At 49.3% G+C, this 24749-nt stretch overlaps 11 protein-coding genes across 11 annotated transcripts; 3 read left to right on the forward strand and 8 right to left on the reverse strand.

Moving 5' to 3' along the window:
- Positions 1 to 680: 680 nt before the first annotated feature.
- Positions 681 to 3126, forward strand: TRUGW13939_09362 (uncharacterized protein; the record flags this gene model as incomplete). The annotated part of the gene is made up of 2 exons (XM_035492484.1): positions 681 to 1511; positions 1564 to 3126. 2 exons carry the CDS (start codon positions 681 to 683, stop codon positions 3124 to 3126), a joined length of 2394 nt encoding a protein of 797 aa, XP_035348377.1.
- A 585-nt stretch (positions 3127 to 3711) lies between these two features.
- On the reverse strand, positions 3712 to 5737 carry TRUGW13939_09363 (uncharacterized protein; the record flags this gene model as incomplete). The annotated part of the gene is made up of 2 exons (XM_035492485.1): positions 3712 to 4248; positions 4304 to 5737. 2 exons carry the CDS (start codon positions 5735 to 5737, stop codon positions 3712 to 3714), a joined length of 1971 nt encoding a protein of 656 aa, XP_035348378.1.
- A 1156-nt stretch (positions 5738 to 6893) lies between these two features.
- TRUGW13939_09364 (uncharacterized protein) lies at positions 6894 to 8301 on the reverse strand (the record flags this gene model as incomplete). The annotated part of the gene is made up of 5 exons (XM_035492486.1): positions 6894 to 6923; positions 6977 to 7132; positions 7188 to 8018; positions 8071 to 8238; positions 8299 to 8301. 5 exons carry the CDS (start codon positions 8299 to 8301, stop codon positions 6894 to 6896), a joined length of 1188 nt encoding a protein of 395 aa, XP_035348379.1.
- Positions 8302 to 8931: 630 nt separating this feature from the next.
- On the forward strand, positions 8932 to 12002 carry TRUGW13939_09365 (uncharacterized protein; the record flags this gene model as incomplete). Its single annotated transcript, XM_035492487.1, has 8 exons — positions 8932 to 8967; positions 9037 to 9129; positions 9199 to 9284; positions 9337 to 10034; positions 10090 to 10478; positions 10533 to 10612; positions 10667 to 10772; positions 10827 to 12002. The coding sequence occupies 8 exons, from the start codon at positions 8932 to 8934 to the stop codon at positions 12000 to 12002; spliced, it is 2664 nt and encodes an 887-aa protein (XP_035348380.1).
- Positions 12003 to 12655: 653 nt separating this feature from the next.
- TRUGW13939_09366 (uncharacterized protein) lies at positions 12656 to 14922 on the reverse strand (the record flags this gene model as incomplete). Its single annotated transcript, XM_035492488.1, has 3 exons — positions 12656 to 14569; positions 14643 to 14794; positions 14865 to 14922. 3 exons carry the CDS (start codon positions 14920 to 14922, stop codon positions 12656 to 12658), a joined length of 2124 nt encoding a protein of 707 aa, XP_035348381.1.
- Positions 14923 to 15306: 384 nt separating this feature from the next.
- On the forward strand, positions 15307 to 16051 carry TRUGW13939_09367 (uncharacterized protein; the record flags this gene model as incomplete). Its single annotated transcript, XM_035492489.1, has 2 exons — positions 15307 to 15610; positions 15669 to 16051. The coding sequence occupies 2 exons, from the start codon at positions 15307 to 15309 to the stop codon at positions 16049 to 16051; spliced, it is 687 nt and encodes a 228-aa protein (XP_035348382.1).
- Positions 16052 to 16694: 643 nt separating this feature from the next.
- TRUGW13939_09368 (uncharacterized protein) lies at positions 16695 to 17489 on the reverse strand (the record flags this gene model as incomplete). The annotated part of the gene is made up of 6 exons (XM_035492490.1): positions 16695 to 16755; positions 16815 to 16849; positions 17077 to 17126; positions 17190 to 17238; positions 17298 to 17414; positions 17481 to 17489. The coding sequence occupies 6 exons, from the start codon at positions 17487 to 17489 to the stop codon at positions 16695 to 16697; spliced, it is 321 nt and encodes a 106-aa protein (XP_035348383.1).
- A 367-nt stretch (positions 17490 to 17856) lies between these two features.
- On the reverse strand, positions 17857 to 19242 carry TRUGW13939_09369 (uncharacterized protein; the record flags this gene model as incomplete). Its single annotated transcript, XM_035492491.1, has 1 exon — positions 17857 to 19242. One exon carries the CDS (start codon positions 19240 to 19242, stop codon positions 17857 to 17859), a length of 1386 nt encoding a protein of 461 aa, XP_035348384.1.
- An 878-nt stretch (positions 19243 to 20120) lies between these two features.
- Positions 20121 to 21072, reverse strand: TRUGW13939_09370 (uncharacterized protein; the record flags this gene model as incomplete). Its single annotated transcript, XM_035492492.1, has 2 exons — positions 20121 to 20942; positions 21013 to 21072. 2 exons carry the CDS (start codon positions 21070 to 21072, stop codon positions 20121 to 20123), a joined length of 882 nt encoding a protein of 293 aa, XP_035348385.1.
- A 1436-nt stretch (positions 21073 to 22508) lies between these two features.
- On the reverse strand, positions 22509 to 23303 carry TRUGW13939_09371 (uncharacterized protein; the record flags this gene model as incomplete). Its single annotated transcript, XM_035492493.1, has 2 exons — positions 22509 to 23198; positions 23256 to 23303. 2 exons carry the CDS (start codon positions 23301 to 23303, stop codon positions 22509 to 22511), a joined length of 738 nt encoding a protein of 245 aa, XP_035348386.1.
- Positions 23304 to 23868: 565 nt separating this feature from the next.
- TRUGW13939_09372 (uncharacterized protein) lies at positions 23869 to 24348 on the reverse strand (the record flags this gene model as incomplete). Its single annotated transcript, XM_035492494.1, has 2 exons — positions 23869 to 24183; positions 24238 to 24348. 2 exons carry the CDS (start codon positions 24346 to 24348, stop codon positions 23869 to 23871), a joined length of 426 nt encoding a protein of 141 aa, XP_035348387.1.
- Positions 24349 to 24749: the final 401 nt, after the last annotated feature.

Here is a 24749-nt window from a genome sequence, read left to right on the forward strand (position 1 = left end):
ACACGATTTGGAGATCGAGCGAATCCCGGTAGGTATTCTAAAGAGACAAACAAGTGTGGTGTTTGCTTGTCAGGGTATTTACAGACAAATATTGGGAACCGCATTTGGAGCAGCTTGAAATGTACATGGACAAAGCTAGAGTTCAGGACCGGTATGACGGTACGATGTATGGAAAGTTGGTCATTCCATTCAAGCAGCGGCCTGTCCATGGATACCAAAGGTATTATTTGTTGGATAATGAGGACTGACTAAAACAGCCGAAGGCTTTTTGGTTAGTAGTTTAACATCTTGAGATCATTTAGAAGATGACCAAAATGGATACAAATCCGTAATTCTCGTCTCTCTCTTATTTTCTTCTTGCTGTTGTCTTTGGTTTCTTTCTTTCTTTTTGTCTCTAGTGATGTATTAACAAGTCGAAGAAAATGACACGCACGCAGTGAATTTCGAGAATAATAATAATAATGTGAAGCAAATGTTTTGTAGACCGATGTCGACGCCCCACTTTTCTTAGTAATGGAGCTGTGCTCTCTCCGCATTTGACGACTTCTCGTCTTCTGCTTCGCTTGAGCCTTTGTATATATATGCAATCATGATCTGACAAAGCTATTTGATTTATAGTTATTTGATCTACGTGCCGTCTGGACAGTGAACTGTCCAAAAGCCCAATGAATTACCAGACGATGGCTTCCCCGAGCAGCCCTCCGAACGCTCGAGCTCTCGGCGAGGGCACCGACACAGCTGCAGATATCGGGTTTCGCGAAGAAGATGAAAACAATATTACGGAAGAAATCTATGACTCTTCGTCCGCAAAAGCGCCCGGCACCTCCGCGCAGAGCTTCACGCCGCGTTCGCTGGCTGTCGGCCTCATCATCGGAACCTTGATCATCTTCTCGAACACATACTTTGGTCTGCAGACTGGCTGGATGAGTCTCATGACTATGCCGTCTTCGCTGATTGGGTTTGCCGTCTTTAAGAGCCTTTCCAAACACCTCTCTTTCCCCTTCACCCCAGTCGAGAACGTTCTCATTCAGACAGTTGCCGGCGCTGTTGGCACGATGCCTCTAGGGTGCGGTTTTGTGGGCGTGATACCGGCATTAGAGTTTCTTTTGAGGGACGGTCCAGATGGAAAATCAGGAGATGGAGGGACAGGCGAGGGCGGTCCGCTCAATGTGGGTTTCTGGAAATTGGTAATATGGAGTCTCGGGGTGTGTTTGTTTGGGGCAATATTCGCTGTGCCGTTGCGCAAGGAAGTCATTATACGCGAGAAATTAAGATTTCCAAGCGGTACTGCAACGGCATTGATGATCAAGATGCTGCATGGGGGCTCTAACGACGAAAAAGCCCAAGATGGTCAGAAAGTAACGAGCCGAAATACCACAAACCCAGACAATTCAGACACTCGTATTTCTTCAGAATTGGAATCCATGGCAAATCCCAAGGATGACACACGGAAGAGTTGGAAATCAAAGATTCGCCTACTTATTGGTGCCTTTGCGGTTTCCGCACTTTATGTGAGTACAGAAATACGGTGTTTCCGAGAATGACAGGTACTAATAGCGACAGACAATATTTTCTTACTTCATTCCTCAGGTCAGGGATCTTCCTATCTTCGGACTTACTCTTGCTCAAGACTGGCTCTGGACTTTGAACCCCTCTCCTGCATATGTCGGCCAGGGAATCATCATGGGCCCTGCAACTTCGATGCATATGCTTTTTGGCGCAGTATTAGGATGGGCAATTCTGTCTCCTCTCGCCAAGCACAAAGGATGGGCACCAGGTCCCGTTGGCGACTGGGAAGTTGGAAGCAAAGGCTGGATTATCTGGGTATCGCTGGCTATCATGCTTGCTGATTCCATTATAAACCTGGGCTGGCTCATTGTCCGTACCGCATATGAGTCTTATCCACGCCTGGCATCGAAACTAAAATCAATACGACGGAATGGATCTCAAAGACCTGGCACACCTCTTCATTCCGATGTTAGATATTCCACACTCGGCCTACACTCTGACACGGCGGCCATTCATGAGGAGGAAGGCGACTTGAATGATGCGCCACCGTCTGAACTAATCTCAAACCGCACTGTTGCGGTTCTCCTTCCACTCGCCCTAGTTTTGAACGTGGTGTGCATGCACATAGCATTTGGGGACATTATCACTCCATTCCTATCCACCCTTGCTACTTTGCTAGCGGTTCTCCTCTCGATAATGGGCGTTCGAGCCCTCGGCGAAACAGACCTGAATCCTGTATCGGGCATCAGTAAACTCACCCAACTGATATTTTCCCTTGCCACTCCCTCATCAATGCACACTCGTCGATCGGCCATTGTTACCAACCTTCTCGCCGGCGCCGTATCAGAGGCCGGTGCGCTTCAAGCAGGCGACATGATGCAAGATCTCAAAACTGGCCATCTCGTTGGTGCAAGCCCCAAAGCTCAGTTCTACGGTCAAGTAATCGGCAGTCTCTTTGGTGCAGTCGTTTCCACAGCCGTATACAAGATGTATGCTAGCGTATACCCAGTTCCAGGCGACCAGTTCCAGATACCCACAGCTTTTGTCTGGATCTTCACCGCGAGACTGGTCACGGGCCAGGGTCTTCCGCCAATGGCGTGGCAAGCAGCAGTCATCTTTGGGGCTATATTCGTGGCGACGACGGCCCTGAAAATCATGAGTACTTATAGGAAACCTTTTGGTTATTCCCCATCTCCATGGGTTTCTTTCGTACCCGGCGGCATTGCCGTCGCTGTGGGGATGTTCAACGTCCCTTCCTTTACCCTGGCACGTGCTATTGGAGGAGTGATAGCTTGGTGGTGGGCTCGACGAAGCCGAAACGCATACGAGAACACTGCTGTGTCAGTTGTTGATCTAAACCAAACATCTACCGCGGTAGAACAACCACCATCCACAGACGAGGCAGAAGAAGAAGAAGAAGAAGATAACGAGCGCCAAGGAGCAGAAGATCACCCACTTATTATCCAACAGCAACAGCCACCCCTCCCATCAGCAGCCGAAGTAGAAGACGAGTCGTCCTCTACCGTCGTCGTGCTAGCATCCGGACTGATTCTCGGAGAAGGAGTATTGAGCATTCTCAACCTGATTCTGGCTAGCATGGGTGTTCCACATTTATGATTGATTTGATAACGAACTTTTATTACTTTTCGGCCTTTTTTTTCTTTTGAAGATTATCATCTCAGCGAGCAAGAGATTCTGTTTTAGATTTAAGACGATATAAAGAGCATATATAGACAATATCTTCTGAACACAAAACAACTCTATATGTAAATTGGCATTTGAGGTGAAACAAACGCATTTATTTGTTCACGAGGACTATTACATCCACACTTCTCTAGCAAAGAGAGTAAGATAATAGTAAATGCAGGAAAAAAAAAGGCTAAATAGATACATTCACATATACAATATGCTGAGAAAGTAAAAAGGGGACCCCAAAGAGAAGTATGAACGTATGAAATAAGATCGGACCAAAGTATCAGGAAAGATGCCGCTCTAATAAACATATATGGGATATGATCAGAAGGGGAATGATAAAAACCAAGAAAATCAAGAATAGCGAAAAAAAAGGTATTTTCAGTAAGGATAATTTTAGACAAAAGCTCAGTAGGGGGTAATAGACATGTGTAGACAGACGTAAAAAAAAAACAAAAAAACTGTTTGATCAGGTTCTCATGAATGTTAAATCAGAACAAGTCTTTCTGGCTATTCTTGACCAGGAACTGGCTTTCTGCCAATAGATGCTGATGCCTGTAACTGATCGTTGGCTTGCACGGGAGTACTGGGCAAGGGACCTGTTGGCGGAGCCAGAGGACTGGGACCCGCTTGAACGATTGGCCGATTATTTTGCGCAAGGTTAGAACTGTTGCTTCGTGCTCGTCCGGTGTTGTTGTTATTGCTTGTGCTTGGGCTCGAAGGACGCGAGGATCCTCCAGGAGTCAAGGGGCGCGGCATCTCGCTAGGTCCTGGAGACATCGAACGCGAGCCGGTAGGAGGAGCAGGGAAGGGTTGGGTAGGAGTCATTGGGCGACCGTCCTGGTAGAAACGTGGTGGACCTCCTCCGTTGGGAGGACGAGCACCAGCAGGAGACATTGGTCTACCATTTGGTCCCATGATTGGGGGACCACCACGAGGAGGTCCTTGGCCAGGACCAGGTGGTCTGCGTGGCTGCAAAGGTCGCGCCGAAAGACAGCTGCGTGGTGCGATACCTTGTACTGATCCATCCATACTGGAGCATTGTGTCTGGTTTTCACATTAGTATTATAACACGACTGAAAAATGTAGATTGCCAACTTACCCATCCGTCATCATAGGCCTTCAGTATTCTCACTAATTGACCAGCTCGCAATTCCATCTCGTCCGCCAAGGACGGTGTGAAGCCCATCTGGACACGATGAACATTGCTAGCGAGCGGCGCGCCACCACCCATAGCTGGAGATTGAGGACGAGAGCTGTAACCGTTTTCGGGGCTTCCTTCCCGGTATTCAGGGGACGGTGTGCGGTTGCCTGCTGCTGCTGCGATGGCTGCTCCGCCAAGGGCTCCAGCAGCGACACCAGCAGCAACCGCTTCTCCTGAAGGCGTGGGGGGTTTGCCAGCGGTGAGAGAACTGGGAACCGCCGAACCGCTTCCGGTCGGCGAGGGGGTCAGCTCCCTGACTTGAGAGGATTGTACAGAGCCATCTTTAGCGAGAGGTGTTGGTGGTGACGACCGAGCACTAGCATCGAAAGGATTCTCAGGATCGGTGAATGGATCCTGGCGAGTTGAACGCGAGGTCGAATTCGCCGACCAAGGACCTTGATTTCCTCGCGAAGCGTTGGATGCAGCGCCGGCAGCAGCAGCACCAGCGATTCCTGCACCAACCCCTGCACCTACCGCTGCTGACTGACCATATGCGGGATTGAATTGATTAGCTGGGCGCGCGCCGAAGGGAGGTGTAGGAGCAGTCGAGTTCGAGTTATAATTCCTCGCGGGCTGAGAAGTAGGAGCGGGAGCAAACGACTTCTCTCTATCGATAGCAGCAGCTTCGGCTGCCTCCTCTTCTCGCTTTCGCTTCTTCTGCCTGTGCAGCCAGAAGAGGACTATTCCCGCAATGGCAGCCAATCCTAGCAAAATCCCAATGGCAATCCCGGCCTTTGCTCCGCCAGAAATGCCGCCAGAACTAGATGCTGCAGCGGAGGCCGAGGCAGAGGGAGTAGAGGTAGAAGAGGCCTGGTCCAAAGCAGCAGTTAGAGCTGTCGTGGTAGAAAGAGCGGCAGTTGCCGTAGTGGCTGTTGAGAAAGTGGTTGTGCGAGGGTCCCTTGTTGTGCTAGTTGTTGACGTAGAACTGGTCGAAGTAGAATCGGTGGTACTAGTTGTCTTTGTCGTGCTGGTACTGGTACTGGTACTGGTGCTCGTGCTCGTGCTTGTGCTTGTACTTTTCTTCGTAGTACTCGTACTTGTCGTGTGCGTCGTGGTGGTAGTTTCCTTGGGTTTGGTGGTGTGGGTGGTTTCAGTCGCATGTGTCTGTTGTACGGGAGGGCCCAGTCCTGCAGGCACAGTTGTCTCTGGCTTTTTAGTGATGGTAGTAGGGTCCGCCGTCATAACAATAGTGGAAACGGCGGACTCAGGTTGCTCAGTCGCTTGATGACCACCGCGTGAATTGCCATCATCCCCATCGTCGATTCCTAACCAGCTGTCTATATCGGAAAGCCAATCACGGCGGGTGTGATGATGGTGGTGGTCGTGTACCATGGTGATTATTGGTGTTGTTATTATTCACACAAATCAAGTCGAATAAGAGACAGGTTCTCCGATGGCTTCCAGATCGGAGGAAGCCACCAACAAAAACGGTCGACGGTGTCCAAAGTAAGGATCAGGGCACGGGCTGTCGCGAAGTGTTTCGGAAAAAAAACGCGCGTAGAGAGTGATATGGCGGCGATCCGGTAAAGAATGTAGGGGGAGTCGTCCAGCGCCAAAAAGAGAGAAAGAGAACGAAAGTGAGACTGGTCCAGCCTCTGATCCAGTCAATATGGTCTAGATATGTGACAAGCGTCACGGTAGACGATTCTGCACCACGTGAAGGAATGTTGTTGGCGATGGGGAACGGAACGCCTCAGGAGCCACGAGGGAGGAGGAGGAGGAAAGGCTGCGGACTGATCCTGCCATGAGGTGACATTGATGACTGTTATTGCTCGAGGGGCCGGCTGAGGTCGCAGTGTGTACGGTATTGTTCTGGATGTCCCGGCCCAGACCGTATGGAGGCTGCAGCCAGGGCTTTCTGGCGCTTCCATTGGATGGGATGCCGTGTTCCTGGTAACGGTACGGTAAAAAGACGGACTCGAGACCCCGCACGGCCAGCCGAACACGGGCCCGTATTGAACGCCTTTTCAGGAACCGAGACGGCGCGGGCCAATCACAGCACGATGACCGGATGTCTCGGAGCCTCGCCTTTCCGCATCCGGCTAGCCCCAATGTGAGAAATACACACTAGGCCCTATCAGTGATAGTGGTCAGCCACTGGGCGGTGAGCCGCCTGTAGGAATGGAGCGGCGCTTTTCTCCATTGTCCTCGGCCCAGCCCTCATTTTACACGGACCCGCTGACAATAGTAATTAATTTAATCCAGATGTGATGCCAAGCCCTACGTTATTATTATTATGTACTCCAAGAGAATGGGCATGTAAATTAACATTGTATTGCTTTCATGATTTCATTCTCCAACTGGCAGATCATGGAATTCTCTCCCAAGGACTGACAAACGGATATGGATGTTGAAGTAGATAACTAACCCTTAAAATTTTTGTAAACAATGAAAACCCATATCCAGTCTCTAATTTCTTTGTTCGTCGTGTCGTAAAAGAGATGACGAGGTGAAGCTACAAAGACCTATTTGCCTAGGCAATTCAACTTCACAAAGAGAGAAACGGATGCTCGAGAGCCTGCCGAGGGTTAGTACCAATCAAGAAGATCAAAAGCAATTCCGGTTATATACCCTCGTTGCAGTCAATCGCGAAGCGCTCTCGTAGCGAACCAGTTGGCTGACCAAGTCACGACCCTGTGAGGATGCCCCCTTGATGACTTCCTCCCACGGCTTGGCAGGGTATTTGTGAAACTCAAACTTTCCCCAATCCGGCAATCTCGACGATTCCTGCGGACTTGTCAGTGGCCCTTTCTTTGCTTGCAAGGAAAAAAAAAATAACTACCGGCCACACTGTTGTATCGGGTGTACCCAGTTTTGTGAAGATAGATTGGATCAGGGCAAGTTCGCTGCCGAGAGGTCCCGCATCGAAAAGCTGGCTGTGGTATACATCCAAGACCTCTGCTACCACACATCCAGCTGCCCACAGATCCAACGTCGTGTTATAATCCTTGGAGCCAAAAAGAATCTCTGGAGGTCGATAGGAGGTTGTGCCGACATCAGTGATTTTTTGTGTGCTCGGTTCCGAGCCTGCATCGCCGTCTTTCCATGCGATGCCAAAGTCTGACAGATATGCCGGCCCTGCAGGAGACTTCAACAGTATATTGGATGGCTTCACGTCGCGGTGAATAATACCCAGACTATGCACGAATTCCAGAGCAGTAAACATATCGCGAAGGTGAGATTTAACTTGGGAGGGAGTTAATATATCCTCTTGGAGGAGCTCGTTTAGGTTGAACTGCATGTACGGAAAAACCAATATCAACCGACCACCGGCGAGATCGAATGCTTCAAATAGTGGGATGACATGCTTGCTTGCAGTCTCCTTCAAAAGTCGGACCTCGCGTTTAGAATCGTGGGGTGGGCCCATCAGGTGCGGTGTAGTGACCTTGAGAGCGACGAGTTCGCCATCGTCATTTTTGGCCCGATATATGGTAGAAAGTAGCCCATCGTCATGGTGGTGGCAATGCTGGTATTTACCAATCGTGATTGCATCTTTCTGGAATTGTTCTTCCTCATAGTTTGGATTGAGTTCTGGGCTATCAATCACCGGAGCTGCCGAATGCTGTGCTTGAGCTTCATCAATCACTTGCTGCAACAATTGATCATATTCTGCCTATGAGGCACGTGAGCATTTATCAACCAGAATAGAAGGCATGCAAACACACCTTTGAAGCAGCCTTGCTATATGCTTCGCTCTCATACCGTTTCGCGTGCGACTGGGCTTCTGCAAAACTGGCAGACGGGTCGGCCTTGCGATACGCAGACGTGCTAATTGACAGTAAACAGCTATCGGATGCAAATCGACTGAAGATGCGCTCACATGGACTGGATTGCTGTTAGCCTGTCGGTAAAGCCTAGCGCGGCTCTCCATTCGTCCGGCATGTTGCATCAACCATGATCTAGTTTTGATGGTGTTGACGATGATGATGATGTTGTTGGTGTTGACGTCTCGAGCGCAGCCGAAGCGGTTGAGCCGCCGGAGCGCCAAGACATGGTCTCTCCCCTCTGACGTAACGCCGGCAGGGCTGTTCTCAGCCAGGTCGCAGGTTGCACAGCGAGGCCGCAGTGCAGGCGGACGTCGTCGTCGCCGCCTATTTTGTCTCTAGAAACCGACTGCCAGGGAGCCAGCCTTATATATGTACGAAGGATCCCTCCAGACAAGCAACATAATGTTTCCATAGAGGTGATTGGTCCAGACGGCCATTCTAGCCGCAAACGGCCTAGCCGAGAGCAGCCGGCAGAACTGGCCAATCAGACTGCCAGAAACCAGCAAACTGCGGGTCTTTTCTCCGCCCTCGCCTGACGTTTGGCCCGAAGAAATGGCTTCGGTGGCTCCGTCTCTCTCTTGTCGCATCTCGTCCAGAGCTCCTCTGTACAGTCCACAGCCCATCGCGAGCCCCCGCCTATTGTTACCATCCTTTATTATACGGCTCGTTTTCATTCATTAGCCCGCGGGCCTTTGCCATTGTTCCACCGTTGTCCCGTCGCCTTATTATGTCCTCCTCACGAACATAGGAGCTGCAGCCATGGATCTAGCACGACAGGAATACCCAGCATTGTTGGTGCGTGCGCTCGTTCCCACAGCTCCCATCCAATTCTTACGCATATTGCTAACTTGCTACCGCTATTAGACGTCACTGCAGCCTCCACAGGCCGCAGCTGTTCTGAATGACCGCATTCGCGTGATCAACAAAGTCAATGTCGACATCGCCGATTGGTTGCAGGTACGTGCAGGCCATCGAAATGCAGACGAGCAGCTGGCTGGACAATACTGACGCTCATGCCCGGTTTAGGAGCGGAGACGTGTAGAGGAGCTCTATGTCCAAGGCCTCCGGAAGCTTGCCCGGAGGCCGCTGCCGGATGATAGTGCCACCTTGGGGTAAGACAGTCTCGCGAAGGCAGTCGTGACGAGCGCTAAAACACGATACTAGCATCTTTCAATTGCCCTGGAAGCGAATAGTTACCGCCACCGAATCACTTGCTGCCTCTCACGAGACCCTTGCGTCGAAAATCGAACAAGATGTGGAAAGACCGCTGAGAGAGTATGGGTCCAAGAACCGAGACTTGAGCTCAATGCCATCCATTCACAATGACCTGGTGAACTTGGCAAAGAGCCTGGATGCGGCCCAGAAAAGGTTACAGAAGGCTAAAGAAAAACGCTCAAAGGGCGCGGACAAGGCAATCGCAGCCTCGTCTTCCTTGGCCGAAGCTACTCAACAATGGGAATCACGCGCGCCGTTCGTATTTGAGCAGCTGCAGTCTGTTGATGAGAGCAGACTGAACCATCTTCGCGATGTACTCACGCAGCTCCAAACGCATGAAGCCGACCAAGTAGAACGGAGTCGACAAACCGCCGAAAGCTGTTTGAATGCCTTGCTTAACGTGCAAACAGCTGATGAGATCAAGACATTTGCCGCCAAGATCGGCGGAGGGAGAGAATCGGCACCGTTGAGGAGAAGCAGTTCGGCTGCTGCTCCTCCGCCGCAGCCGCCGCCGCCAGCCCCTGTGCCAACTGCTCCTGTGAATACTCCTCCGCCTGTCGATCTGCCTCCGCCACCCCGTATTCAAGATGATGCTGCAAGTCAATACTCTAATCGATCCGGCCGTATTGGTCGAGAAGGCCCTCCAGGTGAGAAGGCTCGTTCTTGTTTTGTTAATATGCGGAGAAATTGACTCGAGAACAGTACCGGAGCCTAGGCAGACACCAAAAATGGGCGGGTTGCGTAGATTGGGAACGGTCATGAACCGCCGGAAAAGTGTTGCGCTGGGTTCTGGAACTTCAATTTCTGGCCAGGAAAAGAAGAGTCGTACAGGATTTTCATTCCGCAGAGGTGATTCGTCTCGAGATGTGCACACACAACTTCCGTCTACTCCGCCAGGCCGGGATTCACCCAGTATTGCCGGTGATTCCACAGCCAGTCCCCCTACTACTGTTTCATTACGAGACCCTCCCATTTTCGAAGAATCTACCGGTATTACGCCCATCCGGGAAGCGACAGAAGCCCCTGTGATCACGAACGGGACTGCTGCCAATCTTGCTGATAGCCAGCAAGCTCAGACAGCGGCAGCCCAGGTACTTCCACCACCCAGATTAATCACCTTATATTTCTAACCCCGTTTTCTATAGCCGCCGGTCGACTCGGAAGGCTTTACTGAGAAGCCGTCTACTGTCGATGAGATCACAAGAGCCCAAAGAGAAGCTGCCGGGTAAGTTGACCTACAAGTTTCGGCGATTGATAGTGGCTAACCATGCCTTGACAGCTTGGAGGAATCTGGATTGAATCTCACAATCCGGGATCAGCCCATACACGAAGATGAAGAACAAGCTAAGCAAGCAATGGATGACATCGCGAATACCCTGCGCATGGTAAATAAAATTTGCAACCCTCAAAATATGTATACATATATTAACGTTGAGCAGCAAGGACTTCAATCCGGCATTAGACGAAACGCCGGAACCATTCGTGGCCGACGCGATGTGCGAAACACCATGTTCGTCGCATCATCAGCGAGCCCTGAACCAGGACCAGCCATATCGCCCGCTGCAAGCTTAGCACCTCCCCCGGAACCCCTGGCAAAGTCTCCTCTTCCACCTGCTCCTGTTGCTCCAGCACCACTGAGCCAGGAAGACAGAGCCATGTCCGACACAACATCTATTCACTCTTCGCACACTTTGCATAGTATCTCGGGTCCTGTGTCACACCCAGAACTGCATGACCCAGGTCTGAATGCGTCCGTAGTCGAAACGGTGAACAGTTGGTTTGAAGGCGGCAGCGTGAGCAAGTCGTTTGTCGTTGGTGAGCTGGCACTGGCATACAATGCTGTCCCAGGCACGACCCCGGAAAATAGCACCATACGTTTAGACAATTTCGCCTTGCTTGAAAAGGTGGCTGCGAATCCGCATTTTGTGGCCGAGGTGTCCAACACCGACGACGAGAAAAGAGGAGAGTACGCCGTGTCTCTGGCGAAGATTGCTCGCTCCATCCCCACGGTAGCGTTCAAATACCAAGTTCACCTTCCATCTACAAGCGTGTCATCATATTCTCCAATCATTTTTACACCAGCTTGGAATCTTGAAGAATTCCAGGCAAGCGCCATTATCCCCTACAAGGTCAACCCAGCCTTTACGGCTGGCGAACCAACAGGGTCGATCATTCTGAAAAATGTCGTGATCACCGTCAACCTGGATCTTTCTCCAGAAGACGAAGTCACTAAACAACCGCGTGAAGTTGCACGAGCGACCGCCGCAGTCATGTATCCCAACACTGGTGCCGCGTTCCGGCGCAAGCAATCCGCAGTTGTATGGAAGCTGCCCGAACTCGAAGTTAAACCAGACGCAGAGAACAAATTGCTCGTCCGGTTCACGACCGCCGTGAGCTGGCCACGCAAGGGAAAAGTCGACACCAAGTTCGAGTACCACACCACCGACGCCACATCGCGTCTTGGTATCAGCGTTGCCGACAAGGGGCAGACTGCTAAAGATCCGTTTGCAGACGAAAGCAACGGTGGCAACTCTACACCGACACCAGTCTCTCCGACGTGGAAAGAAGTCCGCACCGTTCGGAAATTAGTAGCTGGTAAATACGTCTCCTCATGAGAGGAGTTTCAAAATGCTAGATGGCCCTTTTTTTTTTTTTTTGCCTTTTTGGATTATACTTAGCTACCTACCTGTCGATCAATTATCGACTGCTGACTGCTCTTTACTCTTTTTTTTAATCCTCTCTGTTTTATTTTTGGCGTAACATTCACTTCTCTTGTTTAGTATTCTTTTCTTGGCTTTTGTCCATGTACTATGTCTATGTCATCCCATCCACCACCGCCTCTTATCACTACTAGCCTTTGTTTGTTTCCCCTTATCTATATGAACATATTGTTTTTTGGAATAGTTATTTTCATCCCAGCGATTACCAGCCTCACAATACCAAATACAGTAGATATTTGCTCTACCGTGTTCTCCAAATGAGAAAAGCATACATGTATGTTCCAATGTTGTGTGTGAGTTAATCATGGAAGATGTGAAGATATATTGAAATTGTCAAAAAAAAAGACCACTCAAATGCTACATAACGTGTTCCAATGACATGTCAACAATACCCAATAATATAACCTTAAAAAAAAAAAACCCAACTCCAACCGCCAGTCCATACAGAAATGCCCGATTCGAATATACACAAAAAACCAAATCAGCGAACTATACCGGGTATCTAAATGTACTTTTTCTTCTCCTTCTTCTTTGTTTCCCCAAAAAAATCATACCCTCGCAGCGCGAGTCGTCTTGTCGTAGTACTCAAGAGTCATGGCAGCAAGGAAGCAAGGAATATCCTTCCTCTCTTCCACCCAGAACTTGATCAGATGTTTGATCTCTAGCGCAAACAGACTGTTGGGTCCACCGGAGATCTTCATGGTCCCATTTTCACCATCAAACACAATCGAATTCTCCTCGCCGTCGCCCATACTTCCGGGACCGCGGGCGTCAGGTCCAGCATTGCGATCGCCGTGTCGATATGCTGGTGAAAGATGAAACATGGATGTAACGCGCACGCGACCATTGGGCAGGAAATCGAGTTTGTAACCCAGCACAGACGCGACAGCTTCACGGAACTCGGAGGATTTGGCCGTCCAGATTTCCTTGAGGCGGCGCATGCGTTTCTCCTTTTCGGCGACGGTGCGTTCCATGTCTTGCATCTCGAGTTTGAGACTGTCGAGCGTGCTAACGGGGACAACCCGGACTTGGGCGTGGTCGCTTTGCAATTGCGTGAGGAGATCGCGGTTCTCTGCTTGCAAAGCGCGTAATGTGGACATTTTCAGATTCTCGGCTTCAGATGTCGGGTTCGCACGCAGTTGGAGAACACGAGTACGGGATTGCTCCTGTAGAGTCGTGAGATGGGATTTGGTTGCGTCCAACTCGTGACGCAAGACTTTGGTGTCCTGCTCGGATTTTGAGAGGGCGTCTTGCAATGTACGGTTTTTGCGAGACAATACAGAAACGCGTTCTGACTCGACGTCGCTATCAGCAGGGGATAGGGGCCGTTTCACTCCTCGGGGCGCTTCTTCCTCTTGCGATGTCTCTCGAGCTGATAACTGCTCATGGATTTTGTGTAATTCCACGCGATATTCATCAACGAGTTGCTCGAGTTGCGCAATCTGTTGGTTTTTGTGTTCGTCGTAGCGGTTGTCCTCCTCGTGCATCGTCAACTCCTCCATGTCAAACGTCTTTAGCTGGGCACGCAAGTATTCAACTTCCTTCACGGCCAACGCTCGCTGGCGCTCTAGTCTGAACTTGGCACGAGCATCGCTGGCTCCACCGGGTGCAGACGCAGCATTTCGCAGTTTTTCAATCTCTTGCTTAAACTGGCGTTTCTCGCTTTCCAGTCCCTGGATAATTTCGTCCTTTTCCATTAATTGAGGCTCAACAGTTCCTAACTTGTCGATCAAAGTAAGCTTTCCAATCCGTTCCTCAACAAGGGCCTTGACCACTGCCTCTGGGGAGTCGAGATTTTCCAGGTCCTCATTCGATTGAATAAGACTTGTCCATGACCTCCGCTCGTCTTCCAAAACTTGTTTCTGAATCTGTGCATTTCCTAGCTCGGTTTCGATGTTTCTCATGAGTTGCAGCTGATTTTCGAGCGACTTCTTTTGTTCTTCGACCACCTCGACGTTTCTTTGTATTTTTCGTAGATGGCCCAGCTCAGACGTTTGCTCCCGGTTTGCCGATTCCAGCTTTTTGATATGTGCGACTTGCTCCGAAAGCTCTCTCTTGAGAACGACCATTTCTTCGGATCCTCCGCCATCAGCCTTGAGGCGCAAGTTCTCCGTCTCTAACGTTGTAACCTCTGTTTCGCGCTGCGACAGACGCTCTTGGATTGAGGTCCCATGGTCTCTTGTTGCTTGCAGATCCCTCTGTACTTCCTCGACCGTCCTTTCCAGCGAGGCGCGAATAGTTTCAAGCTCTTTTATTTGATATTTATACTGTCGCTCTTGATCCGACAGCCGTGCCTCCACATCGGTCAAGTCTTCTTGTAGAGATTGATTCTGGTCTTGTAGCGTGCGGATGCGCCGCTCAGAATTTGCTTTGTCGTTCAATGCCGATTCTTGGGTTTCTTTCAGTTCCTTTGCGAGCGCTTCGCATTTCTGGTTTGCGCGGCTGCTCGAGGCTTCGGCTCCCTGTAGAATAATCCATCTCCATTTAGAAAAAAAGATAACAATATAATACCTAGAAGCAGGGGCGAACACGAACCTGTGCCTTTCGGAAATCAGAGTCTGCCTTGAGTTGGAGGTCGCGAAGGTCTTTTTCATGTCGTAGTTCCATCAAGTCCCGCTCTTGTTTGAGGTTATCCAACTCGTAGCGCAGCGTGTTCACCTGAACACGTAGTTCCTCGTTCTCGGCATCTATATAAAGGCATGATATTAGATCGACACTTTCCATATCCCCGAGGAGCATTCATTATGCAATACTGACTGTTTTTGACTGGTTGCGACGGCCGGACAGACTGCCGGAACGTTTCACTGGACGCCATTGCGAAGGAGGTAGACGAGCCAACAGACCATAAAAAGACCACAACTCAAAAAAAAGTCACATTAAACCAGAAAAAAACAAAAAATAAACAAAACAAACCCCGCCACACACATAGACGATCGAGAGTCTGTTACAAGGAACCCAAAGACGCGAGGTCTTCTTTGCTTTGTTGTTTGGTTGACGAAAGCAGGCGCCGCTCGGGAAACGAAAGCTTGGAACCCAATCCGACTTAGCGCCGAAATCTCTCTGCGGAGAACTAAAATTTTAGACCGATTTTTCTAATTTTTTCCCTCAAACTTTTGAATTTGCCAAACAACTTTCTTCGCAATTCCCCACGTTCGCTTTTACTTTCCAATTCAATCGACAAGGCGTCCGAAAATACAAAATGGGTAAAGACAAGTCAGAAAAGAAAGACAAGAAGGAGAAGAAGGAAAAGAAGCGCTCCGAAAGCGACGGCGTGCACAAGCAAAAGAAAGAGAAAAAGAAGGAAAAGAAGCTCTCCGACGTCGCCGAGAAGGAAATCACTGAGAAGGTGCTAGAAGGATTGGACAAGGTCGAAGATGTTGAAGTCAATGACAATGTTGAAATGACCGACGTCACGGAGAAACTGGTTGGCGCTCTTGTGCCATTTGCCGACCCTCTGGTGGAGGACAAGACCTCGAAGAAGGTATTCAAGACTGTGAAGAAAGGTACCCAATTACGAACCCCCCCCGTGTCTTTCAATGTTCCTAGCTAACTGATCGCCAGCCGCTGTCAACAAATCCCTCAAGCGTGGTGTCAAAGAGGTCGTCAAGGCCCTTCGCAAAAGCCCCATTCCAGCCGCCAACGCGCCCAACACAGAGCCCATTGGAGTGGTCATTCTCGCTGCCGACATTTCGCCGCCAGACGTCATTAGCCATATCCCCGTGCTGTGCGAAGAGCACGGTGTCCCTTATGTTTTCGTAACGTCGAGGGCAGAGCTCGGTGCGGCCGGCGCCACGAAGCGCCCAACCAGCGTGGTCATGGTGACTCCCAAATCGAGCGGCAAGAGCAAGAAGAAGGACAGCGAGGGAGATGATGAAGACTTTGGCAAGGCGTTTGCGGATCTTGTGAAGCTGGCTCAGAAAGAGCAAGAAAAGATCAAGATTTGAACGTAAGCCAATTTTCTTCTCTCTCTGCTTTGCTTTGCTATTCTTTCTTAATGTTATGTGAGGGACTCATCTACAATCGCTGTATATTTTTCCTGTTTCTTTTTGTTGTATTGAACGGCAGAAAAAGGACGCAGTCCTTGTCAGCTTTGTGGGGATATCATTTGATTCATCTCTCGGCGTTTTTTTTCTTAGCGGTGTATAAAAGGCGGGAATTAGGAATGACAATCAACTATTTTCAATTTCACCATTGAATTGTGACAACTCTTTTCATATTGGCACATTAATAGTACGGAACATGTTGAGATTTCAATAAATGGATTTGATAGAAAAATCGCTAATCATAACTCCAAACCCTGACCGCGCGTAATTACAGAGGTTATCTCAAAAGTAGAAAACAGAAAAATAATAAGGCCCTTCCAAACACAATTCTACCTCTACAGAAGCGAAGAGGAGGTGAAGAAAATTTGAAGCTCAATAACTCGTTCTTTTTGATCGTGGTATCATGGTAGCTAGAGAAAACTTTTTCACCCCGGGAAGCTTATACATCAAGCCGGATATGCATTCACATCAGATCCGAAACCTGATGGATTTCCCTCGAAGATGCCCTTCACAAGACGTACAGTACAGTCTTTCAAACGAGAATTTAAGCCTCCTGGGAGAGGATGTCGGAGTCACCCTGGTCAAGGATGGCCATGGTGGAGCAGCTGAAGAAAAAATTAGCACCATTGTATATATAATTTCGAAAAAAAAAAAAAAAACGTACCGGAAGAGTTTACCGCAGGCAGTTCCAAGTTCAATCTGCAAGGTTATCTGTCAGTCAAAAAGCTCTCCAGAATCCCTTCGTCGCAAGACAAAGGTGATCCCTTCTCCGAGCAAAATCCGCTCTCCAAGGTCTCCTCCTCATTCATATATTAGAAACGATGGGGAGACCTCTTCTCTGAGCAACGGAGATTGCCTCCGAAGTCGACAACCAGTGGTAGGTATCTCGGGGTCTAAATTTGCAGGGAAAAGAGTTTTCAACTCACGTTGTTGCCGCTGTAGTGGTGGACAGGGGTCTTGGCGAGCATAGCGTAGTCTTTTTTTCAATTGTCAGTCCATGCCCGGAGTTTTGTTTTTTTTTTGTTTCTGGGTCGCTTACACTCAAGCTCAGACTTGCGGAGAGGGGGGCAGTTTCCAGCGATCAGGATCTGTGCCAACGGTTAAAACCCTTTCCTTTTCAAAACACAAAAATATTCCAGTGACTAACCAGCTTGGCCTTGCCAGATCGGAGCGACTTGAGAGTGGACTTTTGGCCCATGGTGACCTTTCCACTCTTCATGACGAGAGCCAGACGGCTCGAGATGGTGTCACCGGATTTCTTAGTCTGCACATGGGAGTTAGAGACGAGGGGAAAAATATATATATCTTCTTGAATAGTGAGTAATAATACCTTGGCCATTGTGAATTATTGAGCTTCTTTTTTTTTTTTGGTCGGACGGTGAATGGGCGATTTGTCGGTTGTCGAAATTCCAGAGTCGATCGTCCTCGGCAGCCGCGAAAAAGTTGTGTGGGCGACAAAGTGCGCTAGCCGAGGGCTGCTGACTAAGGAGTCGTTATGCGAAAGGGGATTAGCGCGATATATCTATAAAATGTATGCAGTACGCAGCAATAATAAGATGGTGACGATCATAATAACTGTTGGATATGGAAGTGGAGGCTATTAAAATTGAAAAAAAAATCATAAGTAGTAGGATTACCAAGTAATTCGTTATCATCTAAACCACCACAAATGACCAATAGTCTATACTAACGTAGTATATTACAGTCTAAAAAGCCCGCGCAAACTGGATTGGATAAGTAATCTTGACTCCCAGCTCCTTGGCGACAGTGAACACCCAGGCCGGATCTCTGAGGAACTCACGCGCCACAAAGACACAGTCTGCATCAGGCTCAGGCCCACTGACCAAGCCCTCGACAGCCTTGGCTTCCGCTTTTACATCAACAACATCATCGCTCTGCTCAGCGCCCTGAACCAGGTCCTTCGCCTGCGAGGGCTCTGTGATGAATCCCACTGCACCAACCAGAGTCTTTCGACCGGCGGCACGCAGCTCCTTGCGAACCTGTGCGGCAATGGCGGTCTGATATGTCTTGGAGAACTTGATCTTCTGCGTTTCGTGGTTCCCGCCTGAGCTGACATCAATCAAATCAACACCCAGGTCTTGAAGCTCCTTTGCCAGTCGTACCGTCGAGTCCACACCCCAGCTACCGCCGACTTGCTGGGCAACTGCGGATTCGTCGAGCCATTCGGTGCCACTGACGCGCAGGAACAAGGGCACACTGTCCGGAATAGCGCCGCGCACGGCCGAGATGGTCTCACGCAACACACGAGTTCGGTTTTCGTACGAGCCGCCGTACTCATCCGTGCGTCTGTTTGTTACGGGGCTGAGGAACTGGTTCAAGAGGTAGCCATGCGCAGCGTGGATCTCGAGCACGTCCACACCAGCTTTGACGGCGGTGGCCGCTGATGCTGCGAATGCCGATACGAGGTCTTTGATTTCAGACACACTCAACGTGCGAGGCGTATGGAATCCATCAAGGCCATTTTCCGTGCTCGGGCGCTTCCAGATCATCTCAGCACCACCAGTCGGCGCAACCACATTGTCCGGCCATCCGTACACATCAGCATCAGCTCGCAAATTCGTCGTTCCACTGGCAGCAGCGAGCCATGGTGCAGCCATACTCGACTTGCGACCAGCGTGACCCAGTTGTACGCCTATACGAGCACCCTGGGAATGCGCAAAATCGACGACGCGTTTGAGTTCCTTGAACTGGACAGACTCGGATCCTTCGTCGTGCTGCCAGAGCCCCAAATCGTTGGGCGAAATGCGGCCGTTGGGCTGGACAGCCATTGCCTCGGTAAAGACGAGACCGGCGCCCTTGAGGGCAAGGTGGCCCAGGTGCGCGAGATGATAGTCTGACATTGCGCCCAGGGCAGGCGACGACGGGTTGCTTTCGGCAGAGTACATGCACATGGGTGAAACCACGATGCGGTTTTTCAGTGTCACATTGCGGATGGTGAGCGGTTGAAAGATGGTTGGGATGGAAGCAGTAGAGCTTTCTTTTGCAGCGCCGGAGTCATGGTTTGCTGGGGTGAAGTATGGGAGTCCCTGTGCTGGGACGACAGCAGCTTTGGATTCATGTATAGAGCCCATGACTGTAGAGGGGCAATTTTCAGTGTTCTAGATGTCGACTGAGGGGTAGTAGTAACCGTCGCACTCGAGATTTTGAATTATTTATATTAATTATTGCGTTGTTGCTGTTGCCATGGAATTAGTAAGCATTCACCATTATTAATATCCCAAGGTTTGTACATTACTCTCAGCATGCTAGCTGCTAACCAAGAAGCCTTCGGCTATATGGTCAGTCCTTATTCTCCAAAAATTACCCCACTGAGCCCACCAGTATTAGAAGCTGCATGACGGAGACTTTTAAATGTTATGTCTCCGGATATACATATGAATCAAGTATTGAATATTGAACGTTAATATTTCTAATCAAGAAATAGACTGTATTTATTCATTGAAAACGGGGATTATTCAAGTAGTTCGGGGAATATTATACCACTAGTGATATATAAGGTGATAATGTAGAACGTTAGATTATGGATCTTCCATCCTTACCAGCGGACCCTTTGCTGCGAATGTCAACTCCACCATGTCGGATGTTTCTGAGGGACAGATTTCCCTCAATTGGCCTGTTTCTTGGAAATATAATTAATGGCTGATCATCGTTATTATCCTGTACTACCATGGAGTGATAAAATTTTTAAATAATGACCGTGGTACAATTCATGGATTCATACATGTGTACTGATTCTTGCATGTAGCACTGCCGATATATAGACAATGGCAAAAGCAGTATCGACTCGACTCGATAATCCGGGGTCTACTCGGTGGGTGGGAACCATGGAGGATACCGAAATAACACCAATAGGAAAAGAAATGACAAAGAAAGGAAAACAATATGGTACAACTTCCAGTGTACAAGTACAAACGCCCAATCAACCAAGAACCAAACCAAAAAAACCTGACTATCGTTCCAGCGAGACCCCAAGTCCAGTGGTTTCCTTCTCATTTTCCGGATTGTCGACAAACACCTTTCGTGGCACGCCAAATGCCCGGGCGAGAGCACGTCGTGTTCGGCTTCGTCCTCTGCGCCCGCCTTCAGGGGACGATGTTCTTCTGGAGTCGAAAACGATGTCGACAATCTCAACAAGCATGATGGCAATGAGCAGGAGGAACACCATGATTAGGGTTATAGTCCCCAGAGTGAGATCGACACGAACACCGTGGGAGGTTTCAGGATAGGTTTGGATATGGCGAGCACGGGAGACGAAATGCGGGTGCGGTGGAGCAGACTGCTGGAATTCTGGACAGTGGTCGATGAGATAGCCATAGCGACTGCCCGTGCTGTACTGGCACACTCGGGAGACGACCTCCTCGTCCTCGTTCTCTTTCTCGTATTCGTTGTTTTCTTGGTATATGGTGTGCGATAGCTCTTGCTTGTTCTTGTTCTTTTTTGATGCATGGATGCGACGGTCTCTTTCAAATGGAGATATGTCCTCGTCGTAGTACTCTTCTAGGCGCGTGCTGTCATCCATGTGTGATGGCTCTTGCTTCTGCTTGCTGGTTTTGGATGCATCTGTCTCGAATGACGATTCAACTGCACGTGCCCATGTTCGTGCTTTATAAGAGCGCGACTCCAGCGTGCCACAGCCCAAGGCGGCGTCGCATTTCAGAGAAATGGTACTTTTTGGGGCCTCTACTTGAGGATACTTTTGGTGTCCAGCACGGATAGCCTCGTCTTGGGCATTATCATCGTGCTGGAAAGTGAACAGTCGTATCAAAGAGCCCTGTTTTCTCTATTTAGCGCTGTTTGAGAGTGAAAAAAAGAAGGAGGAAAAAAAAAAGAGTGAGTCATACCTTGTTGTACAAGGGATTTGGGCGACCACCAACGTGGTTATCCAAACAGATGGGCGCCATGGACGAGGGCCGAGGTGAACCCGACGACGATTTTGATGGAAAACAAAACTGAGAAGCAAGAGGGAGGAGGATATGCCCAGGAATACTCAAATGGAAATACAGAGGGAAGAGGAAGAAGCAGAGAGAGAGAGAGAGAGAGAGTGAGTTTCGGGATGACAACAAAGATGGTCACTAGGGCGGGGAAGGCGCGGTATTTCTAGAGGCTCACGCTCCACGGGGCTTGTACGACCAGCAACTATCAGGTCTCACATTATTTTCCTTTTTAGCCATGCGCAGCCGTGCTTAAAAAGGCTTGTCTTGGAAATTATTAATAGCTTATTCAGGTGGGTTTCGTCTTTGTCCGGCTCGGTACGCACAACATCAATTGATAATACGCAAGGAGACCAAGTACCAAGTTGTGAACCGCTCGCAGTATGCTTTAGTACGGTAACTACCGTACTGTACTACAAACTACTACTAGCCGGTAATGGAAAATTCCGAAGTTAAAATGTTGCTGCCTGGTCGAGACTCCAACGAACAGCGTAATTTTGGGCCAATCAAGCCATCTGCCAAGGGTCCGCGGTGTCTTATATTACTCTGCACTCCGTACATGTGTTTACGCTTTTACGTCGCACCGGGCTGAGCAGTAATAAGCCCATGAGCCGCAAAAGAGAGCCCTTTTTTCCAATAATGCAGTCAGACACCGGTGTACTAGCCCTCCGTACTGTACTGTACGTAAAAAGATTTCAGCCGCAAAAAAGGTTTTGTTTCGGCTAAAAATAAGGAGAGCCCAATCGGGACTGTTTTCCCGTGCGCTATTCCGTATTGGGCGAAACTAAAAAGCTTGTTTGGCGCTAGTTCCGCTTTGGGATGCGGAGTGGAGATCGTCTTGTCTTAGAAACAATGTTGAATTACTATTTATTACTCATGCAAACTCTTAGTGAGCACTATTCTTCTTCTATAGTGAGACAACCTACTATTTAAAAGGCTTGAATTATTGTTGTACTAGCTAAACTACTTTTCTCCCACTTGGTTCACTGCAGACCCTTGCTTTGTACGAGGATTAGCGTCCCCCTACGGCAGCATGCTGTCTGTGATTCGCTTCCTCGACTCTTTGTGCCGCACTTGTAATTATATGTGTGTAGCACGAGCTGATCGTGTATCAGGTAAAACACTGGATATTCGCCGCTCCGGAGGTTGAAAGGATGTTCTTTCAAGAATCAGAGAAGTTTAACTGGTTGAGTTTTGTTTTTTCGGTCCTTAATATAAGCCTCCATCCAGTAGCGGTCAAGACTCAACTGGTCAACGGCCATGCAAGGGAAAGAGACCATTCCTTGCCGATACCCCTTGTTCACTACGTTTTATTTGAAAAACCTTAAATCCATAACATTTTTAAAAAGTTTAAAAAACAACTCGCTGGCTATAGTAGTAGTACGTGATTACTCAACATCAATTTCTCACGCCCGCTGGTCACTTCCAAGCACCCCGTAGGGTTGAGTGTCATCGACGGTAGGATTAGGGTACGCCGCATTGGCACCGCTTTCGGCATTGGTGCGCTGAATCTTGTTCTCAGCGAGCCGGCCAGGATCCTTATCGCTGCCAATCTCAGAATTGAAGCTGGCGTTCTTGCGGTCGGTATCGAAAAAGCCGCCCTCGCGGATATTGCTGCCGTGCGGCTTGACGCTGCCTAGATTCTCGGTGACGGGCGCCACATATGAGGGAGCAGTACCGTCGTTGTAAGCGCTACTGCCACTGCCTCCAGCTGCTGCAGCCTGTCGCTCCTGAGTGTTGTACTGGTGAGTGCCAATGCCCAAATCCTTCTTGGCCCGCGTCGGTCCGCCAGCGTATCCAGACTCGGGCAGGTGAGCGCCGGGATAATCGCCTTGGCCGCCAAGCGCATCAGGGTATCGCTCCTGGCGATTGAGGTTCTCGCGGTCGCCGGATTGCTGGGCTGATGAGAGTGTGGTTGCGCCGGAAGTGTCCGTGTTGTTGAAAGTCGACTGGCGTCCCGATACGCCGAGCGGCTGGCTATCTGGGTTTTTAGCGAATGTGCCGCCTTGTCGGACGGATTCGGCAGCAAGCGAGTCGTTGGTAATGGGACCTGGTCCTTCTTGTACTGGGTTGTAGCTCGAGGGGTCGGTTGTGACCTATAGTATACAAGAGTTAGTGAGTTCTATCTGAACTGGAAGCCCGCCGCGGCCAACCTTGGTACCCTTGCTGGGCTTTCCGATGGGAGTTCCTTGGAGATCCATGGTGTCGATATCTGAAAAAAATATGGTAAATTTGATTTACAATTGTGTATGAAGAGCAGTATTTTTGTCCAGCGGCGACTCGAAATATAAGTAGAGGTAGACGTTGGTTCTGGTCGCGATGATGTCAGTGTTACAACGAAGGCAGATCTGGGCAACTGGGTCCGATAACGTCAAATGTTTGCCCGAAATTCCCATTTCGGGCATTCTTTGGCGATCAGTGGAACTGCTGTGGATGTGTTGTCTTGTTTCTTTTCGATTCAGTTCATTGTTTTGGTGTTTTTGTTGGTCTGTCGTTTTCGTGCTGACGGCCGGGTTAGGGCTATGACATCATTCCTGAGGAGGTCTATACATCACTCTACATATTCATTTTGGCTTGGCTCGAGATTAAAAATTGGGGCTTAACGAATTAACCTGTGGATATTCTGGTAGATGGCTGTAACTACCTATGGCTACGATTGCATACACTTATACAAACACCCCCTAGTATATGAGATTTAGAACAATGATCATGGCTTTATTGGCTAATCAATAATGTACAATTTTCAAACTTTACATGTTCCAAAACCTATCGCAAAAGCGCATCCTTGGGCAAATCGCTCAACCCCTCCTGGCCCTGTCTACCAACATTGCCCGTCGGCTGCGTGAGCTTGTGATACTCCGAACCATCAATACGCACACTGCTCTCTGCGGCGGCCGGTCCCCGCAAGGCGCTGTTGCCCTCGCCAGAGATGCCGGTCTCAAGGCGACCAGAGCCGACGTTGACAGTACGTTGGTCGAATGAGTTCCAGTCGCTGGAGGTCGGCGGCTGGTCGGGCAGAGGGAGGTTGGATTTGGCCTGGTTGATTTGCTCGGGTTTGTTGGTATTGGAGTCGATGATGGACTGTATTTTGTGTTAAATTTTGAACATAAAAAGAGGGTTAGTTTTGGTAGTTACCTTCATGGCAGAAATGCTTGAGTTGGCTGGGACACCGCCACGAGCTTTGGCTGTGCCGGACTCGGGCTTGCGGATGTCCTCTTTGGTGGTGTGGAAAGTGGCTTCAGACATGATGTAGATTGTTTAGGCTGTGTAGATGTGTATCGGTGTGTACTTTTGTTTGTTGTTGAGGAATTAATAGTCACCAGGAAGAGTTGACGAGAAAGTGCAGTCTTATATCGCCGCAGAAAGCAGTGACGTTGTGGTATGTGCCTCCATTATGACGTATCTGGCTCCACCACCGCTCTGTACTCTGTACTGATACTACTACTGCAACAAATTGATGATCTTTATGATTCAATAACAATGCTATCCTGGTTCATTACATCAGTCCTTCCTAGAACGCTCCGTGGCCCCACTAAGTTTTCAAACTCAGTATCCACAGATCCTTCGACGTCAGTCTAGAACGACCAGAAAGAAGATTCTGGATGGATGCAGCTTGACATAATTATTTTATAATAACGCGATCGACA

The sequence above is a fragment of the Talaromyces rugulosus genome, chromosome V (assembly GCF_013368755.1).
Source record: "Talaromyces rugulosus chromosome V, complete sequence".
NCBI lineage: Eukaryota > Fungi > Ascomycota > Eurotiomycetes > Eurotiales > Trichocomaceae > Talaromyces > Talaromyces rugulosus.